We start from the raw sequence: 12,181 nt of genomic DNA, 5'->3' as shown, positions 1-12,181 counted from the left end.
GACGCCATCCATTATCCAGCGGAACAACGGTCTGGACATTCGAAAACGACGGCGAAACATGGCCGGCGTGAACAATGCCTTGGGTTGGAAGTAGTCGGTGAAGAGCTGGTCGTGGCCGCGTTCTCTTTTGCGGTCCAAGGCGGCCGCGCGCCACGGCAAGGACCCCCGGTGCACGGGGATCTGCGAGACAATGTGCTCGTGGATGATCAGCGCAGCGTCCGTGAAAAATTCGTCCTCGGACTCCTCGTCTGGCGACGTGTCGATGAAGTTCTTGAAGAAGTAGTCGTCGTCGCTGTCCACCATGATCTACGGATGAAAAGGGACAAATTTTAGTACTCCCATTTCATCGAACACCTCGCAGGAGGAGGCTATCCAATGCGTCCCTAGGGACCTGCACACCATGGCCGTCTCGGCCGACTTGCGGTCTGGAAACACGGTGCACGAGAGCTCACCTCCGGCGGCAATGGCGCAGCTGCGAACGGCGGGAGGTCTCGCGACGGTGAGAGGACAACAGCGACGACGACGGCGTCCTCCGACTCTGCTACGACGCGGCGAAAGCAGAGCGGGGCCGCGAACTATGCTTCCTCCCCGCTTGTCGGCGTCTCGACGACGGTGGCCGGCATCGACAAAGCTCCCAAATCGCCGGTCCTTGGCTGGTGGCGGAGCGGCGGGAGATGTGTGCGAGGGGTTTGTGTTTTTGGAGACAGACGGGCGGGCCAGGGGCGGACAAGGGGAGGACGCGAGCGACCAGCCTTCGGCGTCCGCGGCCACGCAAACTCGTCCCAGATTTGGGCCGGGTTTGGGTAGTCCCGGAAGCCGTGGTCATCCGTTTTTTGGATGGGTCCGCGCGCTGGGCCGCGTTTTTGTCCGGTGGACCCATCCGGACGCGCGGGCGCGAGATGGGTCGCCCCGTTGGAGACTAAAAAATTTAAGTAGTTTTTAAATAAAATAAAATAATTCTTCCTTTCAATTTAGTTTGCCTAGAAGACAATTTTTTTTCTCTCAGTTTTGTCGAATCATTACACAAGTCTCGGCTCACCTCTCTTCTTCGGGTATGCCCCACCTGCCAAATAGTCATTATTTTGTTACTTTGCTTTTGCTTTAGCGTGGGCGAAACTCTCAGCTCGTTAAAGCAGATAGACGGTCGGGATGAAGCGGTACCGATTCGGGATTAAGGGCACAATCGTCCGCAGGAAAATATTGCGGGTTCGCGTAGAAACTCGTATGGCTCGAATCTCTTGGTATTATACGCGTACGCCACTTCCATCCAAATCCAATCCCCAATCGGGAAATAATAGGTCTAGCACCCGCACGTGCACGCTCGCTCTCGCACTCTCTCGCTCTCGCTCATGGCCGTCCATGGAGAAGGGGCTATCGCAGAAGGGAAGGAGGCGGTGGATGTGGAGAAGAAGTGGCCCGCACCAGATGCAGCCAGAGCTGGGGCCGGTCGGCCACCGGCTCTGCCGTGGCGGCCCCGGCTAAGAAAAAGCGGTTGTACGGAAGAAGAAGAACAAGAAGATCTTGGAGAGGCAGGAGGGAAGGCGGCGGGCTGAAGATCAACAATTCGGACGACGTGGAGACGTTCGAGGAGGAAGATCCCGACGACAGGGCAACGGTAAATGCGTTCAATCGACATCTCACGTGTTTTTTGGTTACATCTGTAAGAATCCAGTGGTGCGCCTTTCCACGGTCGTGTATTACGGGGGCTTCACGATCGGTGGCGGCGAGATGCGAAAAGCGAGCAGGCTCTGAGAAGGTCCAAGCGCGGTCGGACGGACAATGAACACCGGCATTTTACCCAGCGGCTGCGGGGAACAACGGCCTCACATGTTCAGTGCCAATGAAAATGATGCATGCACGGACATGGGAGCTAATCACGATGATTAGCTTATCACGTGGGACTCAAGTGGGGTCATGGCGTATCGATACGTCGGGCCCTGTATACCCATACAAGCCTTGTACTGGGGTTAGATATGGATTTCGGTGGGTAGAAAATAAAATAAAATCGGGATCACCATACCTCTTGGGTGAGGAGATGCGAGTTTGGAGCTGGTGCGCACTGAAGCACACCTCTTTTTAGTGAAGGAGGCTCCGAAGGATCCCATTACCTGAAAGTTGCTGGCGAGATACATGGCGAATTTCAAGCCCAATACCCGAGCCATGTTCAATCGCTTCGCTGATGAGGTATGGCACCTTCGCAGTGGAATAAGATACTCAGAGGGGGCAAAACTACTATAGGATCACCTTGCTTTCCAAGGGTGATTATGATTTTTTCATGCGGGTGGACCGTGGATCTTCAATCAGAATGCATCACTTGTGAAGAACCTCGACGAGTCTGCCCAACCATCAGAAACTGTCCTTGATTCGGTGCTAATATGGGAGGCGATGGAGATGGATGTGCCATCGGAAGAACAGGATGATAACGAGTTTCTGTGGGTACGTGTGAACCTACCCAAAGACAGACGGCTGCAGACCCAAATTTTCAGGAAAACCGGGGGAGGTGAAGGTGTTTAAACTCAAGTATGAGCGTGTTCACTACCTCACATTGTGGTTTTATGGGGCATCGGAAGGACGAGTGTGAGAAGAAACACCTTGGCATACCATCACTGGACTATGATGCACACTGGAACGGTTATTTGTGCTGCAATGAGGAACCTCAAATACTGCAATGACTGCCACTAACGCCGAGCTTGCGGCAATCGAGGATGGCATCGCTTGGGCCCTGAATTGGACTGCACTAGCTTTCACCGTAGAAACCGATTGTGCTGAAGCTATTCAGCTCATCAAGGATGATACGCCAAATACCTCAATTTATGCGGCGAGAGTACAGGTGATACGAGAGATGATGAGGAAAAGAGATGTAGTAGTGGTCAAGATTTCTCGTGAAGCAAACCGTGCTAGTCACGAGCTGGCCAAACTTGGTAAAGCATAGGATAGAACTGCTACGTGGCTTAGGAGCTTTCCTCTGGAAATTGCTACGGTGATATATTCTGATTGTAACTCTATTAACTCTTAAATAAAATCTCTTTTCCGTGCAAAAAAAGAAGCACACCTCTTTTTACTTTGCCTTATTCATCTTTTTCTTGCGATCACACTTTCCCTTATCTCTTTGCGCCGCTTGCGTTTGGGCCCATGAAAAAGAGGAGGAAGAGCCAAAGAGGTGGAATCGGTCAGATTTTGATGGGGTTCGGCAGTATTACGGGTTTGGGTTTAGCTGGATTTAGCACGGTTGTAACTAGCGCGAGATGGAAGAAGAATCGTAAAGGATCGAACGTTAATTGTCGTGTGTGAAGCTATTCCGCTTGATTCAGTAATAAGTTACGCGAGGCGACTAGGGTTCCGCCCCGTCGCGCCACCGCCGCCAGGCTTCCCTTGCCTCCGCCCCTGACCCCCTCCTCTCCCCCGGCCCTTGCTGCCGTCCTCGCGGGCGGTAGGAGGGCGCCCAACACCTAGTGCCCACTCGCCCCCTTCCTCTGGCCTCCCCAGCCGCCATCGTCGGCGTAGGCCGCCGGGAAAAGCCCCGTGCGGTGCCGGTGGCGGCGGAGAAGCCCATACCCGCGCGTCTGGAGGGGGGAACGCGGGGTTCCTTCTGCCGGCGGCGGTGCTCTTTGGTCGATGGTGGTTCCGGCGGCGGCACTTCTTCTGAGATGGGGCGGCGACGGGTGGTGTGGTGACGGCGGCGCGGCTATTTTGTCGCGGGTGGCGAGGTGGCTCGGTCTAGTGCCCGTATGGCCAAGATCTGGGCCCTTTGGGCCCCATCTGGGCTCCGGCGGGCCGGGCCTGGAGTTTACGAACCTTGAGTCGCAGTTGGGCTCGGTGCTGCCCCCGGCGGTCGGAGGGTGTGGCCGGAGCTGGGTATGGCGGTGTCGGCGGCGCGTGTGCTGTAGCGCGGAGACGGGTGCTTCATGACCCTGTTTGGGTTCGGCCGGGCCAGGTGAGCCTGGTTTGCTCCTGTCGATGCGCCCGGTCAGTACCTGCAGGTGGTGGTGGAGGTTGTTCCCTCCAGCGTGGCTGCTGACCTGCTGCGTCTAGTTCTCGGTTGTCCCCTCTTGTTTCACTTGGCCTCGTTTCGATTGCCACGGTGAGACGGTGTTGGTGTCTGCAAGGTTGTCGTGGAGCGTGGTGGTGGGCGGCAAGCATGGTGGTGCACGATGGAGCGTCCGGGGCGGGGTTGCAAGGGTCGGGAGAAATCTCTGTCGGTCCGACCGACGCCAACGCAGTGGCATCTACGGACGCCTCCCTACCTTCCTGAAGGGCGTGGGGTGAAGCCTTCCTCCCTTGTCCGTGTGCGTACCAGGGGAAACCCTAGGATTCGTCCGGGCAGCAGCATCGTTGTCGTCACATCCCTTCTTGAAGGTGGTACGCGGCGCTTCATAGTGTTGAGTGATCCCTCTCCTTGGATATATCTTTTAATCCAAGACCCTATAGGATAGAAACTTAAATCTTGTAGATTAGGAATACCAAGACCCCCGCCTCCTTCTTACAGACTTGGGTCTAGCTAAGTGGATTTTATGATTACCTTCCTCATCATTCCATGTGAAATTAGCCAACTGAGTATCAAGCAACTTCAGTGAACATTTAGGGAATATGAAGAAAGACAACAAATAAATGAGAATACTAAACAAGCAAGCTTAAATTAGTAATTCTACTCAAGATACTTTCTATTATAGGCTGTAAGTCCCTCTCCTTAATCTATCAAAATACAAAGGGGTGCCTAGATACTTTACTAGAAAATTTCCAATAACACACTAGAAAAACTCAATGAAAGGTTGCAACTCTTCTACTTCCAAATTAATGGGGAGCAGTTCACTCTTATGAAAATTTATTCTCATTCCAGAGAGTTACTTAAAGCAGGTCAATATCCATTTTAAATTAATTGCTACCTAGTATCATTTTCAAGGAATAACAAGGTGGCATCGACATATTGCAAGCTGAAAACATCTTCGGGGTTAAAATTGGGGCCAAAGACCTCTAATTAACCCACGAGTAGTTCCTTTGATCAACAATCTAGAGAAGACATCTACCACAAACTTTTGTTGCAGGTGCCTAGGTAAATGACTACATGCTGGAACCAGGACAAGGCAAAGATGGATTTACTTCGCATAAACCTACTAAAAGCCCTGACAACATCAAGTCGCTTAAGGAATTGCACATCGATTTATTCAGAAAATCGAGTGGAGCTTCTTATAAATAGGTACACATCCCAAACCACATGTCCTTTTCTTTCTTATCTTAGCAACACCAAACAGCAGACATCTTATCTACAGAACCTGGAAATAAAGGCAATGGTATCCTCGATTGGCCGCGGGGGTGGAAAGTTAACTTCGACTGGTGCCCTGAGTTTCTCCAGGAAGTTTGGATCCCTAGGGCCCTAAATAAAAGAAACAAAATGCAGAAAGAAGGTATAATCAATAAGGTAACGGACATCATAGTACTACAAATGGTAGTAGGCCACAAGCTATGAAATTATAATTACCTTATGTGAATATCTTACGCGGGACTCCTCGTCTTTCAACTGTACAAAGACATGCAACTTAACGATGAATAAAGCAATCGTAATAAAAGTTAACAATAGCTTGCCAGGAAATAATTCATCATACGTACTTGGGCAGCAGTTACTCCCAAATCCTCCTTGGGACCATGAGAATGATACGTCCCCGACAAGACACCAGCAGAAGAGTGACCACCAAAGTATGCATCATCCTTGGGGTGCTTCACGTCAGATAAACAAGCATGGCAGTGCCCCCTGTCTAATAAGGGGGGAATTTGTCAATCAGCTGCCAGATAATCCACAAGGCATAGGCACAATATAAAAATAATAGCATGGTTGTAAGAAATGTGCATGCAGCCATTACACATGGCTGCATGCGAACTAATAGAAGATATTATGGATATAAAGCTCAAGCACAATGTGGGGCCTGGCATATAACCATTACTACAACGCTAGACCAACAGGGGCTGCGGGCATGTAAGTATGTTCCGTAGGCAGATAGTTAATTTGTCACAATACAATATGTGACTTTTACATGAATATTTTAGGCCAAGAAGATGTCAATCAAACAATTTATTTCCCACGCTCTCTTATTTACCTAGTAATAGATGAGATATTACAGGCTACATCATCAAGCATAATGGATAAGAATTAGTTGAGATCTAGCTAGAGACAGATAGACAATACAAAACAGTATAATAGATAAGCTTAAGTTAACACAATCAGCAAACTAAAGAACCCACAAGTTTGGCACCAGAGTATCAAATACCTTTGTCAGAAGGATTAATCCTGCAGATACAGCTGACCACCAACTCATCACGTTGTTCACTGATAGTCTCAGCAAAGAATAATAGGTCCTTGCTGAATTTAGTATTTGCAGTGAAATTGACATGATAGTACATCCTACGATTATTACCCCCCTCATTGAACACGTGGTAGCACACAACACCTTGTAGTTCATATGCAAGGTCCTAAAAGAAAGAAGAATGGATGTGGTCAACAAATTGTTGCTAGAAACATGAATGAACAATGCACCCTAGGTAGGAGGACACAGGGTGAGGGTGGGAGCAAGGGAATGAGAGCAAACCCCTAAAAGATTGTGATCATCATTATATTTGCCCACCAAAGCTCGAACCAACTGAAGCATCCAACAACGCCTCTGATCAATTGGCTCTGATTGCAACCGCGAAGTCCTTGTGCCATCAGGCCAGCAAAGAATTCGGCGTATAGCTCTCTCACGTGTGGATTCTAGCACATGATAAATCAAATCTGGGTCATCTGGATCTATGCACCTAGTTTAGACCAAAGCATGATAAACGGTTAACATGCCATACTTTCGCAAACATAGGGAACACAAAGAGATATTGGTACTTTGTCAATGTTATCAGCCTAACATAGGCTGAGCGTGAATTAGTTTGACTGGAAGATTGATGAATAAGACAAAACAGCACCCAAGCTACATCTAAGATCTAACATAGCACATGGTAGTTAATCAATCAGTCAAAACAAAACATAACAAAACCAAACTGTTTGCATGCCTACAAGTCATGGCACTATTTTGACCAGTTAGTAGAGCTTGATGTTGTGCTATCACCATTGTTTACTACATAAGAGGGAGTTGTGTGGGTGTGCATGGCTAAAACCGAACAGACAATGCTGCTTTGTTAGCTTTATGTGGTTCCAAAGAGAAATTTAAAATAGAAGGGTAACCATGTTTAAACATAGTCAATTGCACTTGTATACACAAAACAGGATAAATGAACCAACAGAAACATAGAACGAAGTTGAGAAACTTTACATTGTTGGATCCTCACGATCACGAAGATAGCAATCAATGGCACTGTAAGCCTCTTGTAAGCTACGAAACGGCCCACCGACACAAGGATAGGTGTGGAAAAATCCAGTGTGATCAATCCTGATGTAAAATGTGATTCCCCAATCATGGGATACCAGGGCCCATATGGAGGACGAGGAACTGGTAATGGACGATTCCTTCAATGATGCAGTGTGTAATAAGTTGTTCAAGGAAGGGAGATCTAGTTGTTCCATCGTTTGTGCAGGTGCAGTGTCTCCCACATGCTTCTCCTCACGCCTGAAGCAGGGCAAGAAGTTTGATGAGCAGACGAATAATGTAGGCGATGAATAATCCACATGACCATGCGCTATGGCTGTCTGTATAATAAAGGGAAAAGATACTAAAGCAGAAACAATTCGGTTTCTACTAGATGAGAGACAGAAAACTGACGATGAAGCGATCCAGAGGAGCATACCTTGACAGGAAAGACAATACTTTGAGCATCAGTTCTTGGATGCGTGGAGAATCATAGTCCGTGAAGTACTTCCCATCCCTATCTACGAAGACAACGATCAATGGCCCGGATTCGGAACGGGCGGCGGCGAGATCGTCGCTGCGGCTTCCGCGAAGAGGAGAAACGATCGCTTCTTCGTTTTTGGCACAACATTGGATGGAAAAAATCTGCCGCCCGGCGGCGGTGGGAACATCAAAGTGCACCACTGGGTGGCCCGTGTAGAGGCCAGGGTCGAGGAAGCAATCTCGCTGTGCACGGGGGCGATTTTCGCGGCGGCCGCGGCTAGGGTCTGGCATGGGGAAGCGGTGAGGACAGCGGGGATTAGGGTTTCTGTGGTAAGGGGAGGAAGAGAAAAAAAAAGTGTCGTGCACTCCAACCCAAATTAAAATGTGCAAGCAATCAATGAATCACAATTCCAACGAAGTATTGTATACTAGTCCGAATCACTCATTAATAAATTTAAATAGGGTATATTAAAATCTGGAAAAATAGGAAACAAGTAGTATATGATTATTACAACACAACGTTTATCAATGAACCAAATCACAAAGTTTATGGAAACTGAAATGCAAGGCATGCCAACTCAAGTATTTTGATTACCACTCCACTTCCACCACAACTCGATGAGATCTTTTTTAAGTTCGTTCATGAGTTGCCGATTCTCGAATCTCATAGTTAACTTGAAGAAAGTGCTTGATGCGGTCTTCTCTCCGATGCGATTGCACCACCTTTACTAGAGGGACACGCGAGCAGGGGCGGAGGCAGGGGGGCGAGCAGGGGCTAGACCCCCCCCCCCCCCCCAATGGTTTGCCCCCCCTATGGATTTTCAGTACGTAGTACTGTAATATATTACTGTATATGAGCAAATGGCTAGAAGTAATCACTTGATTAGCCCATTATCGATTAATTAGAAAACTGCACACCAAAGCAAGAAGCCCAAATACCCAACAGCCCATGTAATTGTTAGGCTACAGTCCCGATCGTTTCCTGATCGTGGATGCAGCGTATGGGTTGCAGTTTGTTTCCTCGATCCTTATCAAAGGTCAAAGCTGCCTACCTGCCGCCGCTATATCTTTGTCTCGCCCCTGCGCGTTTGCGGCTGCCGCCGCTCGCCGTGCAATTCCTGCTGTCGCTCGTTGAGTCGCTGATGTCGCCGGCGAGAGGCGCCTATCGCGTCCCAGTCAATTGTTGATTGCCTTCCGTCGCTCGGCCTCGCCGATATCTAGGGTATGGGCATGCGCATATCAGAATTGCCTGGAAGCTCGGACTTTTCTGCTATTGCTAACGAATCCGCTTCAACCTTGTGGAGTGGACGAGCGTGGCCCTGATTTAGTTCTTTCCAGGTATGTAATCTAGCAACATTGGACACTACTCCTTATATAACATTAATTAATTAATTAATTAATTTCTATTCGATTGTGTATTCATAGCTATCAAGCCAATTTGAGTGCTGGTCCAATTTAAGTGCTCCTTTAAGCCAGTTTGACATCAAACTCGTATAAATATTAGAAAAATACATATGATTTAGGTACCAATGGTTACTTCCATTGATATACATTTAACTTTCTGATGTCATATATTCGAGTGGGTTGATTCAACCTCGTCTACATGGTGCCGTATATGGATTTGTTCACTATTGTTACCTGTTACGGACACACTTGCAATTGTTTTCTTCAAAGATATTTGAGTATAAATTTGTTTGTAGTTTGGAGAGGCCATTTTTTTTTTGGCTCCATTAGTGGCTCGCCCCCCTATACCTAAATCCTGGCTCCGCCCCTGCACGCGAGCTTCGCCTCGCCACCTGCATTGTGTTGTCACACAGCGGGGCTAGTGCGATGATTTAATGACAGTAAGATGTGTTAGCTTTGTTTAAATCTTTTACTTTCTATGTTGCTGCGTGTGGTTATTTAGATTAGCTTTGTTGATCAGATCATATATAGGTTTGGATGTGTCTAGCGGGCGGCCGCGTGCTGCTTGGTCCATTTGAGCGGTCAATCCAAAAAAGGAAAGTTCCTCTCGATCCCCTTTCTTCAAGCCTATTTCTTCGTGGACGCGAGCTCGCCAAGGTACCTAGCGGCAGGGCGGGATCCCTCCCGCGGGATCTCCCTCCGGGCATGGCCATGGCAGTGGGGAGCCAGGGAGCACAGCACAGCACGACTAAGGATGGCAATGGGCAGGGTATGGGCAGGGTAGAGCAATACCATACCCATACCCGTATAGTCGATGGGTACAAACTTCTGCCCATACCCGTGCCCATGGGTATAAAACTTTACCCATACCCATACCCGGCCGGTACCCGTACCCATTGGGTACCCGGTGGGTAGGTTAAATTGTATATAAGTTTCTCGCAATTTTACATTTATCGATAATAAATTTGATTAAAAATGAATTATCTCAACTCGATAATAGGTAGTTGAGTACATAACAATTAAAAAATTATAAAAATGTCATTCTCATATAGTAACTCATAAGTCAACAAAAATGGACGTGTAACATAAGAAATTGACAATAAATGGGCAGGATATGGGTATACCCGCGGGTACAAAGCAATACCCGTGCCCTACCCATGACTTAACGGGTAGGGTATGGGTACTACCCATGGGCATAAAAATATACCCATATCCTGCCCATGCGGGTACGGTACCCGCGGGTACCCGTACCCGTGGGTAAAATTGCCATCCTTAAGCACGACGGCGCTCCCCTGCTGGGTGGCCGAGGACTCCACCTCGACGGTGCTCCCCTGCTGGGCATGGGTAGCCGAGGGCTCCACCGCGACGGCGCTCACCTGCAGGCTCGCCGAGTGCTCCACCGCGACGGCTGCCGAGGGCTCCACCTCGGCGCCTTCCGCGCGGGCAGCGTTCGACCCACCCGTGCTCAGCTTACCCCCCGCGTCCGCATCCGCCATGGTCGGCAGCGAGCTGGTCCTCGGGAGCGCAGCGGGCGGCGCCTCCTCCGGCGCCAGGATGCAGGTGACCGACGACGACCTCGGGAGCCGGGTCCTGTCCGGCCCGAACCGGCCGCCGAGCGACAGCCCGAGGCTAAGCTCCACCTCCTCCGTCTCCGTCTCCAAATCGAAGTGCTGCTGCCTCTTCTCCTGCTCGTCTCCTCCCCCGCCGATGCCGCGCAGCAGGTCCATCGAGTAGCCCCTCCAACGCCCGCCGCCGCGCAGAACCGCCAAGAGGAAAATCTCCCACGCGCACGCGCGCGTCAAGGAAGAAGAGCCTGGCGCGGGAGGTAATTACCACGGGTGAGCCAACAACTCAGGCAACGAGGGACAGCACGGAAGAGGAGGTAACCAGTCATGGCGTATAGGGAGGCGACTTACGAGGATTGCGAGGGGAAGCCGGCCGAGGAGGGTGGGGGACGCCATTGACGCCATTAATTTGTTGCCTTAAATCACATAGTAGTTGCTGCAAAATGCTACTTCATTGCCTAAACTATGTATTTTGATGAAGTTTTTTCTAACGCAACTTCTACTAGCGACAAAGCAATTATAACGTGTGACGATGCAACTTTAGTGTGGAGCGAAGCAACTTTGCTGCACTCTACATTCAAAACGAAAGTTGCATCGCTGGACGCCAAAGTTGCTCAGCCATCTATCAAAATTTATTTGGTAGGCACCAAAGTTGCTTCGCTGGACGCCAAAATTGGACAGTCACAAACCAAATTTTCTCTGTCGAGTATCAAAGTTGCTCTGCAGGACATTAAATTTGCTCGGTCGGGCGCCAAAGTTGCTCTGCACGGTTCGAAAACTGCGTCGCCGGGCACCAATGTTGCTCTGCAGGGCACTTAAGTTGCTTCGTCACACATTGAAATTGCTCCAATGAAAACCAAAATTGTTGTTGGGCACAAAAAGTTGTGCTTTCGTGTACCAAAAAAGTATACATGTTCGGTGCACACTAAAGTTGCTTTGTCGCACACCAAAGTTGTTTTGCTGCACAATAAAATTGCTCTGTCGCGCATCAAAATAAATAGATTAAATAACTAACATGTGCAGTTAAGCAACTAATATGTGCTATTAAGCAACTAATATGATAAATAAAAAATTATTACAATCCTAGCCATATCCCCTCTCGCAGAAACAAGCCTGGGTGCGGCTCATCCTGTCATCCATGGCGATCCCAACCATGCGCAGCTCAAGCTCGGAGCTCCGAGATCGATTTGGGCGGAGGAGACGGTTTGGGTGGCGGAGGAAACCCGCTAAGTTGCTATGTCTGGCATCAAAGTTGCTCCGTCGAGTTTCGAAGTTACTTTGTTGGGCTGCAGAGTTGTTTCGTCGGTTCCAAAGTTGCTCCATTGGATTCCAAAGTTGCTCTGCTAGGCAGCAATGTTGTTCCGTCGGATTTCAACGTTGCTTTGTGGGATTTCGAAGTTCGAAGTT

At 49.2% G+C, this 12,181-nt stretch overlaps 1 protein-coding gene across 2 annotated transcripts; it reads right to left on the bottom strand.

Annotated features, from left to right (window-relative positions):
• Positions 1-4,928: 4,928 nt before the first annotated feature.
• Positions 4,929-8,003, bottom strand: LOC124649953. Of its 2 annotated transcripts, none has more exons than XM_047189521.1 (7): positions 7,762-8,003; positions 7,290-7,663; positions 6,579-6,783; positions 6,261-6,462; positions 5,605-5,750; positions 5,477-5,515; positions 4,929-5,371 (listed from the first exon to the last, which is right to left on the bottom strand). In XM_047189521.1, the coding sequence occupies exons 2-7, from the start codon at positions 7,538-7,540 to the stop codon at positions 5,258-5,260; spliced, it is 957 nt and encodes a 318-aa protein (XP_047045477.1). In that variant the 5' UTR covers positions 7,541-7,663; positions 7,762-8,003; the 3' UTR covers positions 4,929-5,257. The 2 variants fall into 2 exon arrangements, with proteins under 2 accessions (XP_047045477.1, XP_047045475.1); XM_047189519.1 differs by having other exon boundaries at positions 7,290-7,583.
• Positions 8,004-12,181: the final 4,178 nt, after the last annotated feature.

Source organism: Lolium rigidum, chromosome 4, assembly GCF_022539505.1.
Source record: "Lolium rigidum isolate FL_2022 chromosome 4, APGP_CSIRO_Lrig_0.1, whole genome shotgun sequence".
Taxonomy (NCBI): Eukaryota; Viridiplantae; Streptophyta; class Magnoliopsida; order Poales; family Poaceae; genus Lolium; species Lolium rigidum.
Note: the sequence above shows the minus strand (reverse complement) of the source record. Positions and strands in the feature narration are given on the sequence as shown.

Coding starts and splice junctions, on each gene's coding strand:
- LOC124649953 (XM_047189519.1), bottom strand. CDS start 7,790: ATGCTCAAAGTATTGTCTTTCCTGTCAAG. Junction 6,463..6,578: donor ATGATCACAATCTTTTAGGG/GTTTGCTCTCAT, acceptor TCTTTCTTTTAG/GACCTTGCATATGAACTACA. Junction 5,516..5,604: donor TGGGAGTAACTGCTGCCCAA/GTACGTATGATG, acceptor GTCTTTGTACAG/TTGAAAGACGAGGAGTCCCG.